Source organism: Lepeophtheirus salmonis, chromosome 5 (assembly GCF_016086655.4).
Source record: "Lepeophtheirus salmonis chromosome 5, UVic_Lsal_1.4, whole genome shotgun sequence".
Lineage (NCBI taxonomy): Eukaryota > Metazoa > Arthropoda > Copepoda > Siphonostomatoida > Caligidae > Lepeophtheirus > Lepeophtheirus salmonis.
Window position 1 is genome coordinate 6,178,089 of NC_052135.2, and position 23,869 is coordinate 6,201,957.

The 23,869-nt window shown below is 32.3% G+C and overlaps 3 protein-coding genes across 3 annotated transcripts; 2 read left to right on the plus strand and 1 right to left on the minus strand.

Moving 5' to 3' along the window:
* Positions 1-156: 156 nt before the first annotated feature.
* Positions 157-4,830, minus strand: LOC121118986 (uncharacterized). Its single transcript, XM_040713595.2, has 6 exons — positions 3,179-4,830; positions 1,992-2,364; positions 1,735-1,939; positions 1,193-1,675; positions 885-1,117; positions 157-823 (listed from the first exon to the last, which is right to left on the minus strand). Exons 1-6 carry the CDS (start codon positions 4,762-4,764, stop codon positions 698-700), a joined length of 3,006 nt encoding a protein of 1,001 aa, XP_040569529.1. The 5' UTR covers positions 4,765-4,830; the 3' UTR covers positions 157-697.
* A 2,719-nt stretch (positions 4,831-7,549) lies between these two features.
* On the plus strand, positions 7,550-12,088 carry LOC121119096 (dynein axonemal assembly factor 4-like). The gene is made up of 6 exons (XM_040713715.2): positions 7,550-7,764; positions 7,831-8,086; positions 8,154-8,254; positions 9,793-9,928; positions 9,984-10,078; positions 10,846-12,088. Exons 2-6 carry the CDS (start codon positions 7,977-7,979, stop codon positions 11,256-11,258), a joined length of 855 nt encoding a protein of 284 aa, XP_040569649.1. The 5' UTR covers positions 7,550-7,764; positions 7,831-7,976; the 3' UTR covers positions 11,259-12,088.
* Positions 12,089-18,198: 6,110 nt separating this feature from the next.
* LOC121118845 (DNA-binding protein RFX2) lies at positions 18,199-22,207 on the plus strand. The gene is made up of 11 exons (XM_040713442.2): positions 18,199-18,472; positions 18,537-18,804; positions 18,857-19,105; positions 19,164-19,293; positions 19,356-19,542; positions 19,604-19,778; positions 19,836-19,971; positions 20,034-20,226; positions 20,313-20,673; positions 21,543-21,657; positions 21,722-22,207. The coding sequence occupies exons 1-11, from the start codon at positions 18,392-18,394 to the stop codon at positions 21,918-21,920; spliced, it is 2,094 nt and encodes a 697-aa protein (XP_040569376.1). The 5' UTR covers positions 18,199-18,391; the 3' UTR covers positions 21,921-22,207.
* Positions 22,208-23,869: the final 1,662 nt, after the last annotated feature.

Below are 23,869 nucleotides of genomic sequence, written 5' to 3' on the forward strand. Positions count from 1 at the left end.
AATCTATATCTTTATCATATATACGCCCTAAAAAGCTTTCAAATGTTCTTTTCCAATGCGTTCATTCCTTCTCAGCACTTGAGGAACTGGGATCAACCTCGAAACGGTCGGGTTTTAGGTATTTATCCATTTTAAGAATGGTTGAATAAATTGTTGTAACGGAATGTAGGCTTTATTCAATTATATATACAATTTATAACGATTCAATATTAATAATAATAACTACAAACAAATATAATTAATATAAAAATGTACAACCTCCATTTCAAATCTGGTCACATGGTCCCCCGATGTTTACTACTCTTCTTTTGTCAAGGTAATATTATATATGTATATTATAAATAACAAACGGAACAGTTGAAATATTTATCATAGTTCGATTTAAAAATACCGTACTACATAAATAATTGTTTTTCTTTGGGATTTTGCTTAAATCGGATGATTGACACACTTTTTATAAAGCATTGAAATAAAGCGAAAAATTCGAAATTATTTTTTTTCCAACCCAGCTAATATATTTATTTTATCATATATTTTAAAATCAATTTACACCAAAGATATGCAATAATTATTGTCGACTTATTCAATTATGAAAAAAAAAGAAGAAAGAGGACACGCTACAACACTCTTTTTCTTTTCTAATCGCTAAACCTAGTTTTTTCTTGTCACACTTCCCCACTTTACTTAAACTGTTATGTCAATAACGTATTTTCACACTTTCATTCAGCTCATTTTTGGAAATTCTATTGAGACATCCTTTTTTATTTGTTCCACATTGACAGCTCTGCATTTTAGTGGATGTCGACTTTTTAAAATATTTTAACTGAAATAAATGAATAAAATCCTTAAAAATGGATATATCATTCAGTAAGAATTTTTAATACTTTGAGTAATCGGTAGATCTTTTGATTGCAACCAAAGATAATGAAAATAAAAACTCCATATAATCCATTGCAAATGACATGCGAATAGACGACAAATCTCATTAATACACTCTCAATATCACTTCTCTCTGGCTTTATAAACATACCAATTATGCCAATAAACCATGTTATCCCAAGAACACTAAACATACGAATATAAATAATGACGTTCTTCATTTTCTGATTCCGTCGATCTAAATGAAGTTGCGTGTGAAACGAGAAGATGAAAAAAATTTATGAAAACATTATCGTTATCGTAATTGCTTTACCTTTTCGCCTACGATCAAATGAAGTTATACTTGTGGATTGTATGGAGCTTAATGAAGACGAGAACCTATTATTTTGAACCCCGGTGGCAGTTTTATGGATATTCATTGTGGTCAAGATATATAAAACCAAATTGAGGATCGTACTAAGAACAAACGGAACTCCAAAAAAAATAATAGAGCCTTGTTTATTTCCAATCCAACAAGTAAATTTACCATAATCAACTAGAAAGACGCCTGTATTATTAAACGCAACTGCCATGCCCACAATAACACTTGGCAGACTGATGGAGTAAATCAAGTATTTCATAAATGTTTGCTTTGGTCTTTGTTTCTTAAGGAGCCCATCCTTGCCAAAAGTTTTATATAGATCCCACGCAATAATGTTTGTCCAACTGAACATTACTAGTGTCAGGAAATGAATGGTAATTGCAATAAGGATACAGATGATAGGTTTTCCCGAAGAAGTTTGTCTATGAGCTCCAGCTAAAAAAAAGTTGTATAATTAACTCACAAACAATCGAAAATAGTCTATTTAATATCACTGATGAATAATAGCTGGTAAGCGAAAGTAGAGCCCACGAGTCCCATTAAGTTTAGACCTGGAAGGTTTCGTAGCTCAGAAAAGAGACAATAAATGAGAAAAGTCAAGAAAAGACAAATAATCGAGACGCTCGTAACTATGAGGCTCAACCAAGTTTCAATAATATTATCCAAACCAAATCCATGGATATCCAGCTCAATACATACCTATTTAATATAATTGGATGGATAAATACATATCTTCATAGCACATTCTTACCTCAACCCCACTTGGGTGCACAGTATATTCCCATGCTTCTAAATTTTCCTTTACACCGAATCTCTTGGGACCGATAAATTTGATTTTGCGTTCACTCTCATTCCATTGAAACTCATTAAATGAAAACAACATTCGATTACACATTGACTCATTTAATTTGGCTCTATTTTCGCAGACCTTAACAATCCCTGTTACGTTTTTCTGTGTGCTAAAATATTCGCCACGGAATAGAAGATTAGCAATGTATGTTCCTTTGGTATACCACTTATCTTTCTCCAAAATATACACAGACATTTCCAAATCATCTGAGTCCAGGGATTTGTTGATTTTAATTTCGAATTCTTCGTTTAGATAGGTCTGAAGGGTTCCGCCCCTTTAAAAGAAATGAAAATCTGTTTGTAATGCAACTTGGTAAAAGCTACACGGGTTCAATGCAAAATGATTGTCGTAATATTGTTGTGTATCAAAATCATGGTGTAAATTATCATTGTGAGACGAGGTTCTTGGTGGTAATAACATCATGAATCAATTTCATTGCAATACAATATTATCGTGTGCAATTTCATGGCACTTATATTATATTCAGTTAATCAAATCATTGAATGATATAAAAATGTGCATTTGAAATCCTGGGCCTTAAAACTATTTAAATTTTTCTGCCACCGCTTCCATGATATTATAATATACTACAATACACCCTTGTGAACAGGTAGTGTAAGTGAGCTACTGGGCCTCAAGTAACATTAGATTCTTCCACCACCGCTTCTTGGAGCATTAAGTACCCCTTCGAATACCCCCAAAATATGCCCTAAACAATTGGTTGTGCAGGTGTACTGTTTAAATACAAAGCCAAATTCGTTTTATATCTTTAAAACACCTTTTTAATAGATTACATATACATATGTAACTTTTATGCAAGTCCTTATTTATTTTGTCAAGTCCAGTCCAGTCTTAGGAACGATCCTATCAGTCCAAGAAACTTGTTCTTAAGACCATCCGTCCTTCAGACTGTCAGTAGAAGAACAAATTTAAAAAAAAGAAGTGGAATGACATCATCCAGGACCAAACTATATAAGTTTTAGGACTGATATGCAGGACTGAGCTGGAACAGACCGAGACTGTTGTCTTCAGTCCTAAATAAGGATCGATACAACTCTAACTATATGTATTTACTATAAAAGACTCACCGACACCAAAACCAAATATCTTCCTGATCGTAAAACGAATTCTCTTGGATTGAAGTAATGGACACATATGCTTCATCACTCAAGCTGATGATAAAATTGTTTTGCATTGTTAGATCCACCAAAGAGGCAAGTAAATCTTGAGTAGAGTATTCATAACTCTCTGTGGATATATCACTTAAATGAAATATAATACTAAAAACAAAAACATGGTTCTGAGACAGGATAACATTGAAAGCATTTAGGACTTCATTCACAGAGGGCAAGTCAGTTGGAACTCTCCAAATCCCTTCTTTGATTAAAATTAAACTGGAGGTAATCCAATCTCGAATTATCAAGAGTTCATTGCTTAGCTTTCGGGTTTCAACGTATTGAACATGGATATGAGACAAACGGGACATTGATATGGAGAAAGTATTTGCAAATTTTGAGAAGAAAATGTCTTCTAGCGTATTTTTAACTTCTTCTAGAGTATTATTGAACATGATTACCTGTGCAGTCAGGTTAATGTGGACTTCTTTACTAGGAAGAACCAAAGAATTAAATCCTGTTCCCTCAGAAATAGGACTTGAATCACACTTATTTACTTGTGAACCAATATTACAGAAAATCTTCCGACAACATTTTGAAAAGGGATCCCAAATATGATTTGCAGGACAGTTATGAAACCAACTATCTGCAGAGTACATAATCTTTGAACTATCAAGACCAAAAGTAATCATGATGGAGAGAGAATCAGGAACACCAAAGTTAAAATAATTTTTCATTATTGAACGCTCTATCGGGATGGTTGTCTCAGAATAAATAGACCGATGCATCGAAAAAAGTGAGATATTGTTATATGGATCAAAGCAAAATCCATCTTCTTGCGTGTACATTTGATTTGAGCAGGCTAAGCAGTCTGCATTTTTGAAATATACCATTTCCGTCAAAGAATCTGTACCAGATGAAAAATTTGGCACAAAAACAGGAAGAATGTGTGAATTACATGACTGTGTGAGAAATGGAAAATCAGGGTTAATCATATCCGAATAAAGACATGAGTTTAACTTGGGTACACAGTTTCTTTGTTTTAATGAGAGTATTTGATGTATTCTATTAGCTTCGTATCCTTTCCAACATTTATAGCAAAACTTATTTTTATATACAACGGTCCCATCTATGAATATATCCTTAGGCTGTCCAACCATGTCACACATTAGACCCAGTTTTGTATCTCCTTTGAAATGTGTAGGACATGATGCAATCATGTAAATACCTGGCCTTATCACTTGATTATATATATTTGGAACGCTTCTAATACATTCCACTTCTCCTCGATGATGAACAAATTCCAAAGGTATTATGGACTCTTTGCTTGCACAATGAGCCTCATAACGAAAACAACAGTCACCAAAAAAAATACAATCTGGATCGCACGAACATGACATTGGGGGTTTCATTGTTTCTCCACAATAATCAAAGTCAGAGCCCTTACAAAAATTATTGTACCAACAGGTGTCATCATCTTTTTGTGCCAAACAGAAAAAATCACTCGTCAGCTTCATAAAAAATAGTACTTTAGAGAGATGTTTTTGGAATGAAAACATGTTTATTAATAAAATTGGCCTCTTTTTTCTCTCTTATAGTATCACACTAATTGATTATCTGCTAATAAGTGGATTTGGTACTCCAAAGTAGTTAATGGATAGGTAAACAAGATAAGGACATGAGTAATTGCTTGATAACCTTTAAGAACAGTTGATTCACCCATTTGCTTAAACAAAAGGAGTGATTCTCAAACTCGTCACCTCGAAAAATAGCCAGATGCGACCCTAAATGGATGTTTCTGTTATCTATAAGTAGGGTTGAGTTGTGAAAAAACTAACTTTGAAAATTAAAAAAAGTAAAAACAGTTGTTACGTGTGCTCTTTTTTTCTTTAATTATTTAATAGGTCGTCATGGTGTTAAAGAATCCATATGAAGTAAGTATTATAGCCTATTTTTGCTGTAAATTGATTTAAAAGTGCATAATAAAATGAATATATATGAATTTAAATATAAATACAATTCTCTTTGTAGCAGTAATTCATTTACTACACCCAAAATCATATAACAGACAGCTGATATAAGCAAGTGGATATGTCATATACTCCCGCCTTATCCTCGTACTCTTTTTTTTCCCTTACAAGTCCATCAATTCTATGGGTTTGGTTATCTCACCAAATGCACTGCTTCGCTAAAAATATAATGAAGCATGGAATTCTAGATGCATGGAATAATCACGCATGTAGCTTAGCTTGTTTTTCTTTTTTTCCCCTCATGAAGGATAGAGTAAAAAACAAGTGTTACTCATTTTTTCCTTTTTTTCTACCAATCACTCCTTTTATATTAACCTCATGTAGGATACGTGAGCGTTACATGTGTATAGAATTCTATGACTCAAGTTTGAGTGAAATACAAAAAATGAACAACGGGAGGAAGTTAGAGTTATGACCGGTCGTGGATCCGGTTCTGAAGTACCCGTGTACGGTATAAGTGAACTTGTATTCCCAAAAAGATCCAAGACCCGCTCCAACTTAGGTTATCCAAACTTTTTACAGATCTTAAAATAGATCTGGGGTTTTTTCGGATCTTAAAAAGCTTATAGTACTAGGTGGTCCATTGAAATCTTAATGCTTACAAATTCAATAACTAATGAAGGTTGAGTAATTGAAATTCATTCATATTTCGATATATAAAATAATAAACAATTAGTTACAGAACAAAAAAAAACCGGAGCTCTCCAGTTTATGTACAGGTCGAGAAAATGACGATAGAACGTGATCGAGGAATTCCCATTGTGTACTAAAAGCAGTTGGACGTCTCCAAGACTACCGTCTACGCTGTCAGCAAGTCTGAAACGTTGGAAAAGAAGGGGACTCTCTCAATTAGGGTGAAAAAAAAAGAGTTTGGGTAGAAAGGCCACTTTTGAGACCGGCAATGAAAGAAACCAATCTACTCCGTTGCAAGACTCTTTTGAATTAGCCTTTTAAGTTATTTTGAGCTTGATTTGACACTTTTGGCCACCTCAAAGCTCTGATGCCAAAACCCTCGATTACAAATTTTGAGTTCATGTCGAGTGGAAGGCCTACAGTGTACGTCATCCAAACACCAAGGCACTCAAAGACAATTTCAGGTAGCACTGGGACACCATGATAAAAGACTACACCCGCAGTGGGTGCCAGGCCTTCCGCCATTCTCTGGAAGCCATCATTGTCACTAAATGCAGCTACATTAATCATATATGAGAGCTTAGACATACATATATTTATAATATTAATTTTGTTGATAAATTATATCATGTTGAAGTTTAAATTCAAATTTTTCAGTTTTTAATGGACCACTCGGTATTAATGATTTCTAGTAACAAAAAGTTATCTATATTGGACGTAGAATCTTTATATATCTGAATGAGTTTTGGAGTAACATCTACATAAACTGTTTTATCGCACACGTCGTTACCTTTATTGTATCATTTAACCTTTCCGGTTAAATGATACAGAAAAAAGGCCGAAAATCAGTTGGTAGTTTGCTAATTCTTCCAAACTATTGAACAATAATTATATATTTGGAAAGAATTGGCCAACAACATAGAAGGAATTAATTCTAGTTCAACCAATCAACGTACAAAACATTGGGTAGGAGAAAAGAAGCAGAAACATCAACAGTTGACAACAAAATAGACTGTCAATTTTTGTGTTAGTAAGGTAACGCGGTGCCTGTGGTTATTTCACACGGTGTTACCTTACTAACAAAAAAATTATAATGTATTTGATTGTCAGCTGTCGATGTTTGTTTTTCTTCTTTTCCTTTTATCAGGGTTCTTAACATTGATTGGTTAGATACGAATTAGTGTTTTATTAAGTTGTGATGAATTATCAATAATTATTGAATAACAATTCCATAGTTGGAAGAATTAGCTAACTACCAATTGAATTTGGGATGATAGGCTGCGAGATATAGTATAGGTAACAAGTAAAAACGTGTACAATGTTACTATAATAATAATTAATAAATATGTTCTCATAGAAATAACATTGGGCTATTCATTATTTAGGAATCAATAAAAATGTAACTTTAATCCGGATCCTATTTTATTTATGTCCGAACTTCGGGTAAAACTTTCATGATATTTGAGGCAAGTATCTGTGTAAAGATTCGAACCGACCCGGGTCTGAAAAAAATGAAAATCCGTTGTATCTTTGGATACATTGAGGTGGCAAATTTTATTTTTATAAAACCTTCTTACTTTCGTTTTGTTTTTTACTGGAGTGTCTACATGAAAATATTAATTCCATACCCTCTTTTTTTTGTATCCATAGTTTCCCCTCAGCTGTTGTTAAATCAATAATTGAGTTTATTTGTGTTCTTACATATGGGTCTAATAGATAAATATGCCGATTCTCATAAAGGACTACGATTGGAAGCAAACGGAATCCAGAATACTCATCACTGTCCAAAATATTCGATGGACCAAACACTCAAGCTATGATTTATCAGATCAATACTTTAAGTCAAATTATGCGACTGGTCACATTTTGGAATTTTTTTTCGAAAAGAAAATTGATGTAGGATGAGTATAGGAAAATAATTTTAGGGTTTAAAGTAATGTATGTTCTATATTAAATAAGTAGGTTCCGAAATCACGGATGACTATTAACGGTGATCAATTACTTCTTGATTTGTGCAAAGCAAATAATGGAGAGGTTTGGAAATCTGTAGATTTGAGTGGTTCTCTTTCAAGAGAGGATAAAATAGATTTACGATTAAAATCTCAAGAATGGATATCAGAATATTCAAAAAACTTACGTGCAAAAAGAGTGAGGATTCGTCAAGGCTCGAAAGGAAATCAATTGAAAAAGCAATCCAGAGGGATGAAGATTCACAAAGGTAACTTGAATTTTTAAAATATAAGAGAGTAGAGATAATTATTCAACTTAAATATATATATATAAAGGAAACTGGAATGTCAAAAAAATCGAATTAAGGACGAATTTATCTCTTCAAATACTAAAACTCCACTTAAAAACCATATAAATACAAACACTCCTTCCAGAGGTATTCTATATACATAAATCGGTGCCCTGTAATTTTTCCTTAATGGCATTTTGCCTCAAGGATATTTCGCTTTAATATGGAGAATAAATGAGATTTATACTCCATTATTGTGCAATTTTGGTTAAAATAGATTTTCCCTTTGAATTTTCAAAAACAAAATATGTAATATGAATGACTATAAATGCATTAAATGTTTGTTTTCTGTTGAAATTATCCTCTCGCCTCGATTTACCGAGTGGTCCATTAAAATCTGAAAGCTTTGAATTTTAAAACTTTAACAAGATATAATTTGTTAATTAACAATAGAATTTCAACAAAATGAATACTATAAATAAATATGTGTTTTCTTAATTATTAATATATCCGCCTTTAGCGGTAATTATGGCTCCAAGCCGGTTGCGGAAGGTGTTTGGATGACAGACACTTCAGTCCTTTCCCTCTAAATACACCTAAAATATGTAATCGAGAGGGTTGGCAATAGAGCTGTAGGGGAGGCAAAAGTGTCAAAAAAGAGTTCAAAATAACTCAAAAGAATCAATCAAAACTAATTCAAAAGAGTCTTGCAACGGAGGAGATGGGGTTCTTTCATTGCTGGTGTCAAAAGTGACTTCTCTACCCTGATAAGACTTTTTCAATCCACCTTTTTGATAGCTCTTGAACAGTCTGGTGTGAAACCCCGAGATCTCTTGTCCCACATGAACTTGAGGGAATTGACCTGGGCTATTTAATTTATCTCCTCCGGATCCAGTCTGGCCTTTTTGAGTTCGTGAATGGAATTTCATCGATCACGTTGAAGTGTCATTTTCTATAATTGTACGTAAGCTAAAGAACTCAAATTTGTTTTCTTTTGTAACTAATTTTTTATGCTTTAATATATCGAAATATGAATTAATTTCAATCACTCAACCTTAATTAATTATTGAATTAATAAGTGTTCAGATTTCAATTCATGAGTGTTTTCTAGTATGAATAATCCATCATGTGTTGATTATTATTAACGAAGAAGTGATTAGCAATCCTTCTATTCGAAACGTTGCTGTGTTTATTCATTACCTACTTTGTCTCTGGTTCGAATTCATTAAATAATGAGATTTTGTTGGTTTGAGCATTCAAATTTTGTGCCTTTTTTTTCATTTTTCCCAACAGAAAACAACCATTTTATGTATTTTATAGTAATACACATTGCATATTTTGAATAAAAAGTTTCAAAAGAACATCAATTTTAATCAATAATTACCAAACTCACCTATAAATCTCGTATACTTATATAATATTAAGGCGAAATGGGGTTAAGGCAAAATGTCCTGAGGCAAAATTACATTGCGCCGTATAAATCATTTGACATTATAAATGTTGTGTCAGGTCTTATTTAATTGGTCCAGTCCAGTCATAGGACCTTTCCTATACGTCCTTGGGGCTGAACTGGACCAGACTGATACTAAACATGACAGTACTGCAGTTTTCAGTCCTAAATATGGACGGACACAACACTAGACACTATAATTAGCAACCATGCGTATTTTGGTTTTGGTTCACAGTAAATGAAGTTAAATGCCATGATACATCCTTATTAGTCAAACTTGCTATGGAAAAAGATCGAATTCTTCCTGTTGTTCGATCTCCAGGCTGTATAATGGTCACATTCACTCCTAGAAGCGCTCCAACACCTCTTCGGTAACTATTAATTAATTAATTACATATCTATTTTTGGAATAATACTCCTTTTTAGAGAAAATAAAAAGGACAATGAAGGAGAATGGCTACGAAAGAAGTGGGAAGCATTTTCAAGGGCTGAAGGACTTCAAGTCTCTGAAAACAATGAAGGTACATATTCAAAATAACAGCAATGTATCCTTCGTGGCCTCTAACTTTCCAGCGAATATGTTCCCCGACAGTAATTTTATACTATTGGTTCGAACTTTACCGTTGTATCTCGATCAGATTAATTATATTTTGTTAGGAGAAGAAGAAAAAATGAAAATAATGATTAAATAATTAAAAAACATAATAATAGAAAAGAACAGTTCAATAGATCTAATACTATCTGGAGGAGTACAAGCTCCAATCACACAACCTCTTATAGTGAAAAACATCATTTCTAACGAGAATTTCATGTTGGTCAACCCATATGAATTTTGTAAAAATTAAGATAGCTATAATATTTGTCGTAGTTGTAATTTTAATTCAACATTTCGTGGTATATTAAGCAATTCTTCTATTTTGAGATAATATTTGAAATCCTATAAAAAAGATGGATTCAAAATCAAAGAAGAACAGGGCTGACTATAAAATTAATTAATCAATGGTTGATGAATGATAATTGTTCATCAAATTGATAATATTTTCTTTTTTCTTCTTCTCCCAGCTACATACTTGTAATTAATCTGATCGAGATACAACAGTAAAGTTCGAACCGATAATTTAAAAACTTAAAAAGAAGGCAAATACGTCATGCGGTAAAGTCTCCTTCAGGCAAAAATTACCGACAGCAAAAATGTATGTGGTAAAATAAATGAGGCCAAAAATTTTCACGCCAATGTTACATAGAACCGTATCCTTAGTACATTTTACCCATGTGTTTCTTTTATTAGATCTTGATCCAACCCAAATCCTCCATAAAGGAAATTACTTCATCTCAACTGGAGACATTTTATCCGCAGTATCCATCTACACCCATGGGATAAAACTTTTTCCAAAAATGGCAGCCATGTATAATAACAGGTCCGTGGCATACATCAAGATTAAAAATTATGAGGAAGCTCTCCACGACATACATATGGCCCTTAAATTCCTTTTGCCCCCTGTGAATGACAATTTGAATCAAAGAACAAAGTCCACCATGAGGAAAAGTTATATTCTATTTAAATTAGATCGAATCAAAGATGCTATAAATGAATTAGATGTTGCTTCAAAGCTCATGCCAGATAATGTTGAGATTGCTTCGTACTTAGAGAGTTTAAAAGAGTTATCCGATGAGGATGAAAGTCTGGATGAATCGGATTGAATATAGATGTTTTATTCGAACATCACCTCCTCATATACATAGACGCTGGAACAACACAATTACAAATTGAGTGATTGTCGTGTCATCAACATTTGATCCCATTTTTATGTATTTAATCCCCCCTTGTTTATAAATAGGGTTGCGTCCCACCTACTCTTACCTATATCTAGAGATGAAAATCGGGGGTATTTTAAGCATGTCAAAAAAAGAAAAGAAACCGAAAATCAACATAGTAACCCTGACAATATGAAAAATGTTTTGAGGAGAGCAGCTTTGCTTTCATGACGTTCCATTAGATCAGCTTCAAGTAGCTGTGAGGAGGGAGGAGGGAATATACAAGGACATTCGTAAGAATTATTCAGATGTCGATCCTCAATTCTACTGTAAGTCCAACAATGCTTTACAATTATTACTTCACAACAAATCCTCGGGGTTACTATCTGTCTTTCATGAACACACGCCCTAGTTATTAGGTTATACTTTCATGTTCTGTCTCCAAAAATAAATAATAATGATCACAGCCTTGGAAAAGAAAATTGGTTCTTCAGATTACTAGCTCAAAAAAAAAAAACAACCAAAAACAAACAAACTGGCGATCTAAAAAAACACCTGATTTTCATCACTACCTATACCTAGAGTTAACATTTTTGTAAGGAAAAAACTAAGTTTATAAATTAAAAAAGTAAAAACAATTGTTGCTGGTACTCTTTTTTTTCTTTTTTGTTCACATTTAATAGGTCGTTGTGCTGTTAACTTTTCCTTCTGAAGTAAGTATTATTTTCTATCATTGGTATCAATTGTTTTAAAAGGCATAATCAAATAAATATATAATTAAAATATTTTCCCGGCACTAATGCTATTTTAAATGTAGAAAGTTATTCTCTTTATAGCAGTAATTCATTTTCTCTCTCCAAAATCATATTAAAGGCAGCTGATACTAATAAAAGACTTAATTTAGTAGCACCAAATGTCCTGGTTCCTCCAACTCTTTGCAAAAATAATTGAATAGGCAGCTGATAGTAACAAAAGTATTTATTTAGTAATACCATAAGAACCGCTTCCGCCTTTTACTCGTAGTCAGTCATTTTTTCTTGACAAGCACGAGATTCTTACCTATAATTATGAATGTACAAATATACGTTCATTCAAATAAGCTGCTTTATATTTAAAAATATTACTCATTAAAAAAGTAGGTTGGAGGGTAAGTTGGCACACTTCTGTTTTTTTAGTTTCTAAGAGTTGTGCTTCAGCACATTCGTCAAATAAGCTCCCAATTATATGAGTTATAACGGTGAATTTAGTCAACTTTTGTAAGAGAGATGTGATTAGATAACTTTATATTGATATATCGTTATATAACTTCAGTACTTATAAGATCTGAATTTTTTGTTGGCTTGGAGTTGCAGTACACATATTTATTCAATTGAAATTTGCCTTTTTATTTACTTTATACTTGTATATGAAAGTAAATAAAAATAATTCTTCTATGCTTATAAAAGACAATAAAAGAGCCGTCGGACATCCTTCAGGACAGCTTCTATATAGCATTATAGGATGACTTTCTTTTCTGTCTATATTTATTGCAGAGGTTTTCTTTATTATCTAGAGCTCGAATAATGTTGTAAAAACGGGTTGGAAGAAATTTCTTTGTACTCTGATGATTTACCGTATTAAATGACTTACAAAAATCAATGGCAATTAGGACACCATACCTTTCCCTAATTTTACGGAACTGATTGCTATTTGGATATTTCAAGGGACATCTGACACCATTATTCCTTATAGTAGAGCTTTCTAATGAGTACTAGTCTTCTTATTGAATATTGGCTGAATCTGATTGGAAAATACTCCAAAGATAATTCGGTAAGTTAAATTTACTATTGTGATCGGCCTTCAGATGCCAATCATAGTCCCATTTTAACTTATTGGCATAGTTTTCTGAGTGTTCAAGACTCACATTCAGATCACTGAATAAATAAAAGTTTAGTATATTCTTTTATTTATTATTATTGTTTAAACTTATACAATGTACCCCTCTTCATGTACAGTATAAGTGTTCAACCCGTCATTTTCCACAATTTTCCCATCACCAGAAGTATTTTTCCTCTCATTTGAATCTACCAAATAACGCAAGTTAACTTCCTTCCTGTCTATAATTATGGAACCAGTACTATTGTTTTCACTTTATTTTTCATATATTGTATTGACTTTGGTTAATAGTACCCTCATTGACTTTAGATAACTTTCCTATTTCGCAAACTTTCCTATTTTGCAAACTGATTGATACAACTTTTTGCAAAGTAACTCACTTTATAGTAACAGGTGATCCATCGAAATCAGAACACTTATGAATTAATTTCAATCGCTCAACCTCAACTAATTATTGAATTAGTATTTCGATATATTAAACCATAAACTATTAGATACTAAAGAAAACAAACCTGAGATTCTAGCTTACGTACAAGTTGAGAAAATGACACTGGAACATGATCGACAAATTTACATTCGCGAACTCCAAGCAGTTGTGCGTATCCAGGACTACCGTATACGCCATCAGCAAGTCCGAAACGTTGGGGAGGAAGAAGGGATCATGTTGAGGGGAAGGTCCACAGTTTTTGTCATCCAAACACCGAAGCCCTCAAAGCCATCAGCTAGCACTGGGACACCATGAAAGAGAACAAAATCTGCAGTTTTTCCATCTGGAAGCCATCATTGCCCAAAAGGGCGGCAGCATTAATGATTACGAGAGCTCAGACACTCATCTATTTATTGTATTAATTTTGTTGAAATTCTATAGGCAATTAATAAATTATATCTTGTTGAAGTTTAAAATTCAAAGTGTTCATATTTCAATGTACCACTCGGTACTTTGCACATGTAATCGATTTATCTGCATAGTTGATCGAAGTCTTGGAACATCTAAAACCTCTCAATCCTGGAGCTTAACATCTTCATGAGGAGAGGGAAGTGTTATTTTCTTCTCAAAACTATAGGATTTATAGAATCCTGTTTACGTTGAGAATTGAAGCCTCTTACAAATAATATAATTCCTCTATCCTTGTCATTTACTTTCCTTATAAGAAAGGTATCATTTACATAAGAAAAGACAATACCAATATCTAATTATATTTTCAGTGCTCGAGGAACCATGGGGCAAGATCCGGACAAAATGAATTCCTTGAATACCAAGTGGGTCTATCTTCAGAGTTCCAAATATTTGGTTCTCAACTGAAGGTTCTAAATTTGTCCGTTGAGTAATACGACCTCCATCAATGATCAATTATTATCTTCATTCTAATTGCTTTTGTAGCCGAATCAAATATTAGTATACTATCATTGTTATTTTATGAAAATACTAGCAAAGGCTTACTCAGCGTTGCCCGGGAGCGAAAATCACATGGACAATGTTCAAATATTATTTCTTTTTAATGTTTAGACCCCTTCGGTGCGTGCAAGCATTAAAATATGGCGCCTTTGTAATATATATATGTATTACAATGAATTTAAAAAAAATAATTGTGTTGGAAACTTCAAATAACATTGCAACATAAATGGATTGAAAACTATTACTGTTCACGATATCAATGAGAATTGTCCATTTCGGGATGGAAAATTCAAATTCCCTTTAATGAGGTCCACAAACAAGCATATCCCTCCAAGACCTTGGTAATTGAAAACGGATTTTGATTTAGTTACTCCAGAGGAGATCGATAAAATTGTCAATCATTATCTACAAAATTTGGATTTGCCGAAATCATGGAAGACGAGAATCTTAAGCTCAATGAGTCGAATCGCGGACGGTAGATAATTCATGGTTCAGCTCCAAATCACCAATTGGCTCATTTATTTAAACTCTCCTTGCAAAGACTGTGGGAAAATTTATAATTTTACCATTCATGCATTCACTGATTGTCCATCTATTAGGATTTAAAAAAACTTTTAATATTTTAATTATGAAAGGCATGAATGAAAAGTTCGTATGATCAATTTTATTATTTGGACCTACGACCAAAAGTTCAGATAAAAGTAAGGCTCTTAACAGTATGCTCTTTAAAATACAAAAGCACTAATTCCTCACAAATTAACCAATGAAGAAGAAATTTATCAGAAGGACGTAAGTCCAATTTTAATTTCCTCTGCCGCCCGCTATGGAGTGCTCAATATGAAGATTCCCAATCTTGGCAACACTATTTGGTCATGGGTAGGCGATATCATTCGCTTTCTTGATACGTCTCTCCAGTCCACTTAAAAACCATACGCAAGATTGTCAGGAGATTTTTTTTTATGGTTTTATAACTTTATCGTCGTTTTTTGAAATTTAAAAATTTTGTTTTTGGATTTTTATTGTTTCGTGAAATAATAAATATGTACATTTTTATTATGATGTCTTTTGTCTGAAGGATTACATTTGAACTATAATGTTTATTTATATTGATTAAGAATTCAACGTCTTCGGATTTTTAATAAAGACAAAAAAAGTTATAAAAAAATAACATCCTATCAAATATGCATGAAAAAATTTGTCTAGATGAGAATTCCATATTTTATTTTTGTCAAATAATTGGCAAATCAAAATTTGCGAAGACAATTGCAAAAAAACTGTTTTGCACTAGTTTTGAAAAAAGTTATTAATAGTATTTATTGGCATTGTTAAGAGGAACACGTATTTGCAAAACCCCAAAAGTTATTTATTTTATCATTTTTGCAAATATTGCAGAAATTATTAAATAAAATCGTCGGAAAATTGAAAATACTATGTTGAAATGATCAAATCTTAACTTTTTTGGTAAAAAATGCATTTTTTTTGGTGGTATTTCTACTTAAAAATTCAAAAATGACGTTTGATGAAAAAAAAAAAAAGAGAAGAAAATTGAAAGAAATTCTTTAGAAAATGACAGATATTTCAATTAAACATCAATTTTTATTTGTCATATTTATATGAAAACGAATTTTTAGACAAATTGCTATAAGCTTCATTTATCTACGAATCCAATATTCCATTGGAAATCCATTTTTTTTTTTTTTTGCCATTTTCTTTTTGATATATAACTCAACCCCCTATCTAGTCTCGTTGAGCTCCAAAAAACAATGTTTGTGTTTTGGGTATAGAATAAGACCCCTTTATATGAACCCCTTCCCCCCACAAAAAAAAAGAAAAAATTATTTATTTAGTTGTTAAGTATTAAATATTCAGTATCAGTTGGCACACGTTAGTTCCAGGACAATTTGAGTACAAAGGGTTATGATCTTTCATCGGGAACAGACTTTGACCTCATCCAGATCCTGTAAGAGTGTATCACGCCAGAGTTTTTCCTTGCTCATACAAAAGGTTCAGATAATAATAAAATACATTTGAACGCAAATAACTCCATAATTAATCATGCTAGAGTAATATAATTGTTGCATCTTCTCATTGAAGCTTTCTAAATTAGTGCGGTTGGTTCTGTTTGGGTAATTGGAACTAACTCTGGGACCGTTTATTTTTCTTTATGATGTGAAATGGTTACGATAGTTTTTACTTCATAAATACATATAAATGCAAATATTGACATGTAACAGTTGAAATGGAATAAAATGTCAGTAATAACAACGGTTGAAGATGTTACCTTAAGGGATAATGCAGTTCTGAAATCCTGAATTTTTTCCTTGAAGCTTCTATTCCTTGAAAAAGTCTAACACATAGAATAATGAAAAAACTAGCCCAGATAATGCAAACCTTCATTCAAATCTCTGAATGTTCAAAAGATATACAACTGCTAAAGCCATAATTGGATTTTAAAATATATATTACCAGCTCTGGGAACGGTTATGCAAGATTAATATTTTTCTTTATTAAGTAAAATGGTTACACGGTGGGATATTTGAGGCAGTGATGAATGACCATGGAGGTGATAGTGAAACTAATATACTATTACCATCTTTGCTATTAAATAAAACCAAAAAAATCGCCACAATGCATTGGTTCAGGATCTGGATGAGATCAAAGTTTGCTCCAATTGTAGCGCAAGACCCTTTGTTAATAAAAAAAAAAAAAAATTATTTTTCTTCCTAAATCTTAAATATCGAAATGGTTGTAAGTTATGAGAGGATCCTCCATCAAATAATATATGGTTTTTTTTTTTGTTTAAATTATAGCGGTAAACACTTAGACAAGTTGAGACACAAAATTGCAGACATTTATACTGATGTTACAGCTAATACAAATAACTTTGTTATGAAATTGTTGTAAAAGGTTGTATTATATTTTGGGCATTGTCAAAAAATAACTAACATTTCTATGGCATTTACTAATAATAAAATAAGTAATACGCTAAAAAGATTATTTGGTACCCACCAGTTCCTCTCTTCCGTAGAATACTTTACTAATATACGTATATAATTACGAATATTAGTTTACAGAACTATCAAGTGAGAACTTTAAATATTCATTTATGTATTAAATATTGAGTAAAACGTCCCATACCTCATTAATATTTAATTAGATATACCCTATAAACCATAGTATAAATATACTAACATAAATGTTGGGGTCAGTTTTATCTGTAGAAATTGCTTAGAAAGTGATGAATAATTAATTGATAAAAAAGTTTATTTTTATTAGAGAGAGAACAAATTTGCTTCTAGTTTATTTAGTAAATAATATATATTTATTTATTTTTTGAAAATATTTTGTATCAAAGAATTATTCATTCAACGATTCAATGTTCTTACTTATTCTTAATACGAGTAGTTACTTAATTTATTACTAAGTGTCTACCTAATTAAATTGCCATGTTAAACATGTAAATTGATATTCTCAGAGTTTGGAATATGATTAGTAATTTCCATATTTTCAAAATGAATAATAGTTTATCGATTTTTTATTACTTTCTAAAAGAAAGACTTTCCCCTACAGGTAGGATTTTCGAGGTAAATCCTTCCTATAAATTGCTCCTTTCGTATGTTTTTTGATATTGTATATTCAGCCAGGCTTAAAAATAACAAACAAATCAGAAGAAAAGCAAATATATTTATTTTGAGGGCTATTAGTAACGTAAAGTAACGTCGTACGTGTATCTGGTCTCTGTGTAGACAATCAAGAATTACATTCGGATATTCATCATAAACACACACTGATATACATATGTTAGAGTATGAACTCTGATGGATCCATTCTGGAAGATATTTCCACTAATGGACTCAATTGTGAATCCGAATTAGCATCACGAAATGAGGTGAAAGGACTCCCTCGTTCTATTTTATTCATTCAATTTCTTGTAACTCCTACATACTTCTTAGGTTGAATCCCTCTCCAAAATCACCTCTAAATCTCCAAATGGCTCTATTGCAGATGCTTCCTACATTGGTGAAGTAGAAGAAGGTCAAAATCCCCATTCCATCACACTCAATGCTCCCGAATTTTGCTCAACCTTTAGCCCAGAAGAGGATGTAAGCGGAGCATCAGCTTTTTCAACGGCATTGGTCAACAATGACTCTGGAGAATATTCTAATATCTTCACAGCAATAAATCCACTTCAGCACACAAGATATGATCACCTGTCAATAGGTACGTAGGTATGTTGATGTTAAACCTATATAACTACAAACATATATTGTAGTTGATAACTCCTGCACCTATACAAATCTAGAGGATAGCTTACATAGACGTGAGGTGGGATACAATGAATCCACCATAGCCACTATTACTCTACCCTCCCCAGATTCCCAACACATACTCTCAAATGACTTAAGCTCAAAAAAGAATGATCACTCACGATTGGTTTTGTCAAAGCACATGGATTCTCCTTCGAATGCCTATGTTGAAAGTGATAGTGATTTTCAGACAATCAACTCGGACTTTGAATCTAGTAAAAGGGTCAAAGTATACTAATAATCAAATGGAACATAAATCTTATATCTTTATAGATTCTACAAATATGAGTCATGCAACTCGAGTGTCACCAGCTACAATTGAATGGTTGGTTCTCAACTATGAAACATCTGAGGGTGTAAGTATTCCTCGCTCAACCTTATATCAACACTATCAGGATCATTGGTAATGAATTCAAATTCAAAGAAATTTTTTAAACAGTTTTATTTAATTTGCATTGCTTTTAGTCGAGAATCACAGCAGGAGCCGGTTAATGCTGCTAGTTTTGGTAAATTGATCCGCTCGGTTTTTTTGGGTTTGAGAACGAGAAGAATAGGTACTAGAGGGAATTCAAAATATCACTACTATGGAATCCGTGTCAAGTCAAAATCCGGACTGAGTGTAAAATTTAAAGAAACTGACTTTCAACTCATTGTAACTAATACTACCACAATAAATTTGATATCACATTAAAAATTTATCTAAACATAAATAGGCTCCTCCTATGAAGAAACGCTGTCAAAATTCTTTTATAACCACAAGCCTCAAGACGGACCAATCCAATATAACTCTTTTAAATACAATATCAACAGATGCATTCATGAGTACGTGTGGAAATAATAATCACTTTATCCAATACTTTGACATCACGGATAACTTTACAATTGATCGTAAGCTTTTTCAACCCTCCTTGCGTCGACGTTTATTAAAATTACAATGAATTGCAGATTTTCCAAATTTACACATACTCAAGGAGCAACTTCCTGCGGGACTTTGTGAATCCGATGTGTCCAGCTTTGAGTCAATATATTACCAATATTGCCTCAAAATCTTAAAACTTGTACAAAATGGTGAATTTAATGAGTGAGAATCTAAAATAAATTTTAGATACGTCCTCTTATAAAATTCCTTTAAATACATTACAGAATTGAAGAAATATTAATGGATTTTTGGCCATCAAATAGCTCTGGCTCCAAGTGTTTCATGGATCAAATGAGTGAATTGAAGTTAATCAAGTTACAATTCAACTCTTTATTCAATATTTTAGCAATTCAGCAATACATCCAAGAGGCAGATCTCACATGCTATCAAAAAATAGTAGATATAGTTGTTCCAAACGTAAGGCTGATCTTGTTTTGCAAAACCCAATATACCTACAGTCTACACGTGTATCATAATATTAATATATTCATTTATAAATGTAGGTTCTCCTAGATATTCCAGGATCACTAACACAAATACTCCGGAATTTTGGTAAAAACATGGAAACTTGGATGAAAAACTCTTTAGTGGAAGTCAATCCAGAGCTAATTAAAATGAAAATGTCATGTATCAAATCCTTGAACCTATGTTTGAAGCGATATACAGGATTGAACCACCTAGCACAAGCCACACGTGCAGTTCTGGCAAATAGCTCCTTAATTCAACAAATGGATGAGGACTTGAGTAAAATAGATTTCGATTCCGTACGGGAGAATTGTGGGTGGATATGCGATTGCAATTCGAGTATTGTTAAATTATTTGAAGAAGAATTTAAGAGTACTCTAAAGAGGGAAGTTGATTTAGGTGAGTTAGAGTAATGATTAATTATTATTATTAAGTATAAATATGTTAGCGGTACTTTTGCCTCAAGGCCTTTCGTCTTTAAAAATATGAAGTTTATTGTTTATTTTTGCTTGAAATTGATGTTCCCTTTTTATTTTAAATCAGAATATTTACCCGAGTGTTCTGAAAAGTTTCAGACCTCAACGTGAAGATGGCAGCATTCGTAAATAAAAGCTAGTCACACCTATCTAGCATCTGTTGACCGTTACTCACTAAGATATTTGTTTTTGAAAATGTAGCCATGAAATAGATTTAAACAATAGCAGACATATATGTAAAGGCTTGCTGTGTTAAAATTAGAGGCGTAATTGAGTTGAAAGAACACTATGTTGAAAAATAAATGAAGAAAAAATGTATTGTATCTCTGTTAGGTCGGAAATTTTTTAGACCACCTTGTATGTAATGTTCATTACCATAAAACGCATGAAATGTTTGTTTTCTGTTGGAAAAATGATATAATTATACTTTTGCCTCATATTAGGCTTGTTGGTCAATCATTGATTTTTTTTCTAACATGAATAATTATAATCCATCATGTCTAATGATAATTAATAACGTTCTTCAATTCGTTGTGTTTATTTTCTTCATTTTTCTTATTATACTAAACTTATTAGCAATTTTGTCTCTGGTTCGAATTCATTACATAGTGAAATTTTCGGCCATGATTCTATATTTTTCTAAGAGAAAACAACCATTTCATGTGTTTTATAGTAATATATATTATCTTTTATTTATATATGCGAAATATCCTAAGGCAAATTATTTTTATGGGAAAGTACCTAATGCCAAAAAATATATGTAATTAAATATGTATCTATTTGGGACTTTAGAAACTTGGGCTAAATGGTTGGAGGATGTAATTGATCCTTTCCTTGGGGGTCAAAAGGAAAATTCCAAATATTTCAAAGCATCAAGGCAATTCTTACTTCGATGGTCCTTCTATAGGTATTGAAAAAAAAAAAACTCAATCACATACTAATTTCATTACTTTCAAATTTCATCATTTTAGCTCAATGGTATTAAGGGATTTAACACTTAGATCCGCATTAAGCTTTGGCTCTTTTCATCTCATACGATTGCTCTTTGACGAATATCTCCACTATGCCGTCGAGAAGAGAGTTGCTGCAAAATTAAAAACCGTACCAATGGCACTCGTGATAGGTCTTCAAGACGAGGAAGCCAGAGAGTCTCATGACTTTTTGGAATGACTCAACAATTATTTGAAATCCATGTTTCATTCTGACTTAAAGTCAGATGTGTGTATTTGTTTTTTATTTTTAAAAGAGTATAATTTCAAGTTTCTTTTTAAAAGATGGAATCTACAATTTTTCTAGTGTTTTTTATTTTTAAAAGAAATTACGTAAATAATTCAGTCAAATGATTTTTCTTTCTCCTGTTTTTCTACTCACAGTTGAAAATTTCCGTTTTTCATTCATTTCTCATATAACTACATTTTTGAATTAAAAAATATAAAAGTTTGATAACAGATTTGCAATTTTGAAACAAAGTATTGCACATGAGGAGGCCACGGAGATATTTTTTTTAAAGCATTGAGTATTTTTTTTCTAATAATTTATTTGTAAAATTCATCAATTACCACGCCTACAGCATCAAGTATATTTATTTTTTAGTAATCAAGAATTGTACATAATACATAAAGTATGTACAATGTATATTGATTACAAAAAATATGAATTATTGTTAGATTAGAATGGACAACCCACCTCTACCATTGGAGTGAGCTAGAGGTTAAAATAAATATTAAACTTGAAAATCGCTATCTTTTTGTAATTGCTCCGCAAAAATAATTTTTGATTTTACCAAAGCTGTATATTTTTGAAGAGAGAACAATAAGAATAAAATAATCAATTGTGCGTTATACACGAAGCGTAACTCAAAGGATTTGCTGTGGTGTTTTGAAGGAGAGCATCTTTGCTGTCATTACGTTACATTAGATCAGCTACAAGTTGATATAACGAGGATATAGGCTCAATTCAATTCTGAGTCAGACAAGAACTTAGAATTATAACCCCTCAACAAATCATTAATGTTACTCTCTGTCTTTATGTGCACTCACCATAGGTTGGCACCGGGTAGTCCGCTAAACACTAACCATCTTATTTTCTTAGTTGTTCCGTTATGGTTAATTCTGCTAATTTTGTATATTCATGGGTTTGCTACAGCTAATCTGCTAACGTTAATTTTATTGATTATTTTAACCCTTTAATCCCCTCCTCGACCGTTGGTAAAATACATTTTGATTTACCATCATATCTTCGATATACACATAGAAATATATTTTCTTTTACTTCAATGCATAAAAATCATGTGCGTTTCATAGAATGTACTTCTAGCATGAATCAGTATCTGAACCGTATGGTTGAGACCTATAAAAACCCTGTGTTTTAAACATTTTTTTTGGTGAGGACATTAAAGGCTTAATGCAATGGTCTGCCAAATGGCCCAGGGATGATATAGGAATTCGTTTAGATCAGAGCTTTCCTACACAGGAAGAATTATGATTATTCAGGGGTGTGGGGGCAGAGATGTGTCTTATTCTTGATCTAAACCCTCTCTTATGACGGCTAGCATCCCCCCTCCCACGCAGTGAAAAAAAATGATAAATATTATTCGAAAATGAAGCATCTTAAACAACTCGAATCTCAAAACCCACAACCCACACGACGTGTATTTTTTTAGTCTTCACTAAACAGAGATTTTTTTTCCTTTTCATGATACTGGCTCACATAAATGCTCAATCAGGTTTTGAATATAATATAATGTAGTAAGAGAATGAAGTTCCCTCCTCAGAAATTAAGTAATAATGACATCAGTTATGGAAAAGAAAATTCTCTCTTCAGTTAGTCAACTCCAACAAAACGGGTGAGCTACAAACGCACTCAATTTTCATCGGTAGAAATGACCATAGAGGAAAATAATATTATAATGGGAGGGTGTCCCCTTCTTTTTGCGGTTGCTCCCTTGATAAATGTTTTATTTTTATTTTGTAAAGATGTTTTCATCATTCTTTCATTTTTGAAGAGAGAAAATATTATAAGTATAAACTATTTAAAGTGTAACCACGAATGTGCTTGCTCATTAATGACGGAGAGTGACACTGAAGGTTTTTTTAGTGTAATCACTAATACTGTAGCTT

Bases quoted from the DNA above. Each gene is read 5' to 3' on its own strand.
- LOC121118986 (XM_040713595.2), bottom strand. From the start codon at position 4,764: ATGTTTTCATTCCAAAAACATCTCTCTAAAGTACTATTTTTTATGAAG. The intron at 2,365-3,178 runs GTGAGTCTTTTA...TTTCTTTTAAAG, and splicing joins GATATTTGGTTTTGGTGTCG to GGGCGGAACCCTTCAGACCT. The intron at 1,118-1,192 runs GTAAAGCAATTA...AACTTCATTTAG, and splicing joins ATTTGATCGTAGGCGAAAAG to ATCGACGGAATCAGAAAATG.
- LOC121119096 (XM_040713715.2), top strand. From the start codon at position 7,977: ATGGATATCAGAATATTCAAAAAACTTACGTGCAAAAAGAGTGAGGAT. The intron at 8,087-8,153 runs GTAACTTGAATT...ATATATATAAAG, and splicing joins AGGGATGAAGATTCACAAAG to GAAACTGGAATGTCAAAAAA. The intron at 8,255-9,792 runs GTATTCTATATA...TTTGGTTCACAG, and splicing joins TACAAACACTCCTTCCAGAG to TAAATGAAGTTAAATGCCAT.
- LOC121118845 (XM_040713442.2), top strand. From the start codon at position 18,392: ATGAACTCTGATGGATCCATTCTGGAAGATATTTCCACTAATGGACTC. The intron at 19,972-20,033 runs GTGAGAATCTAA...AATACATTACAG, and splicing joins CAAAATGGTGAATTTAATGA to AATTGAAGAAATATTAATGG. The intron at 21,658-21,721 runs GTATTGAAAAAA...TCATCATTTTAG, and splicing joins CTTCGATGGTCCTTCTATAG to CTCAATGGTATTAAGGGATT.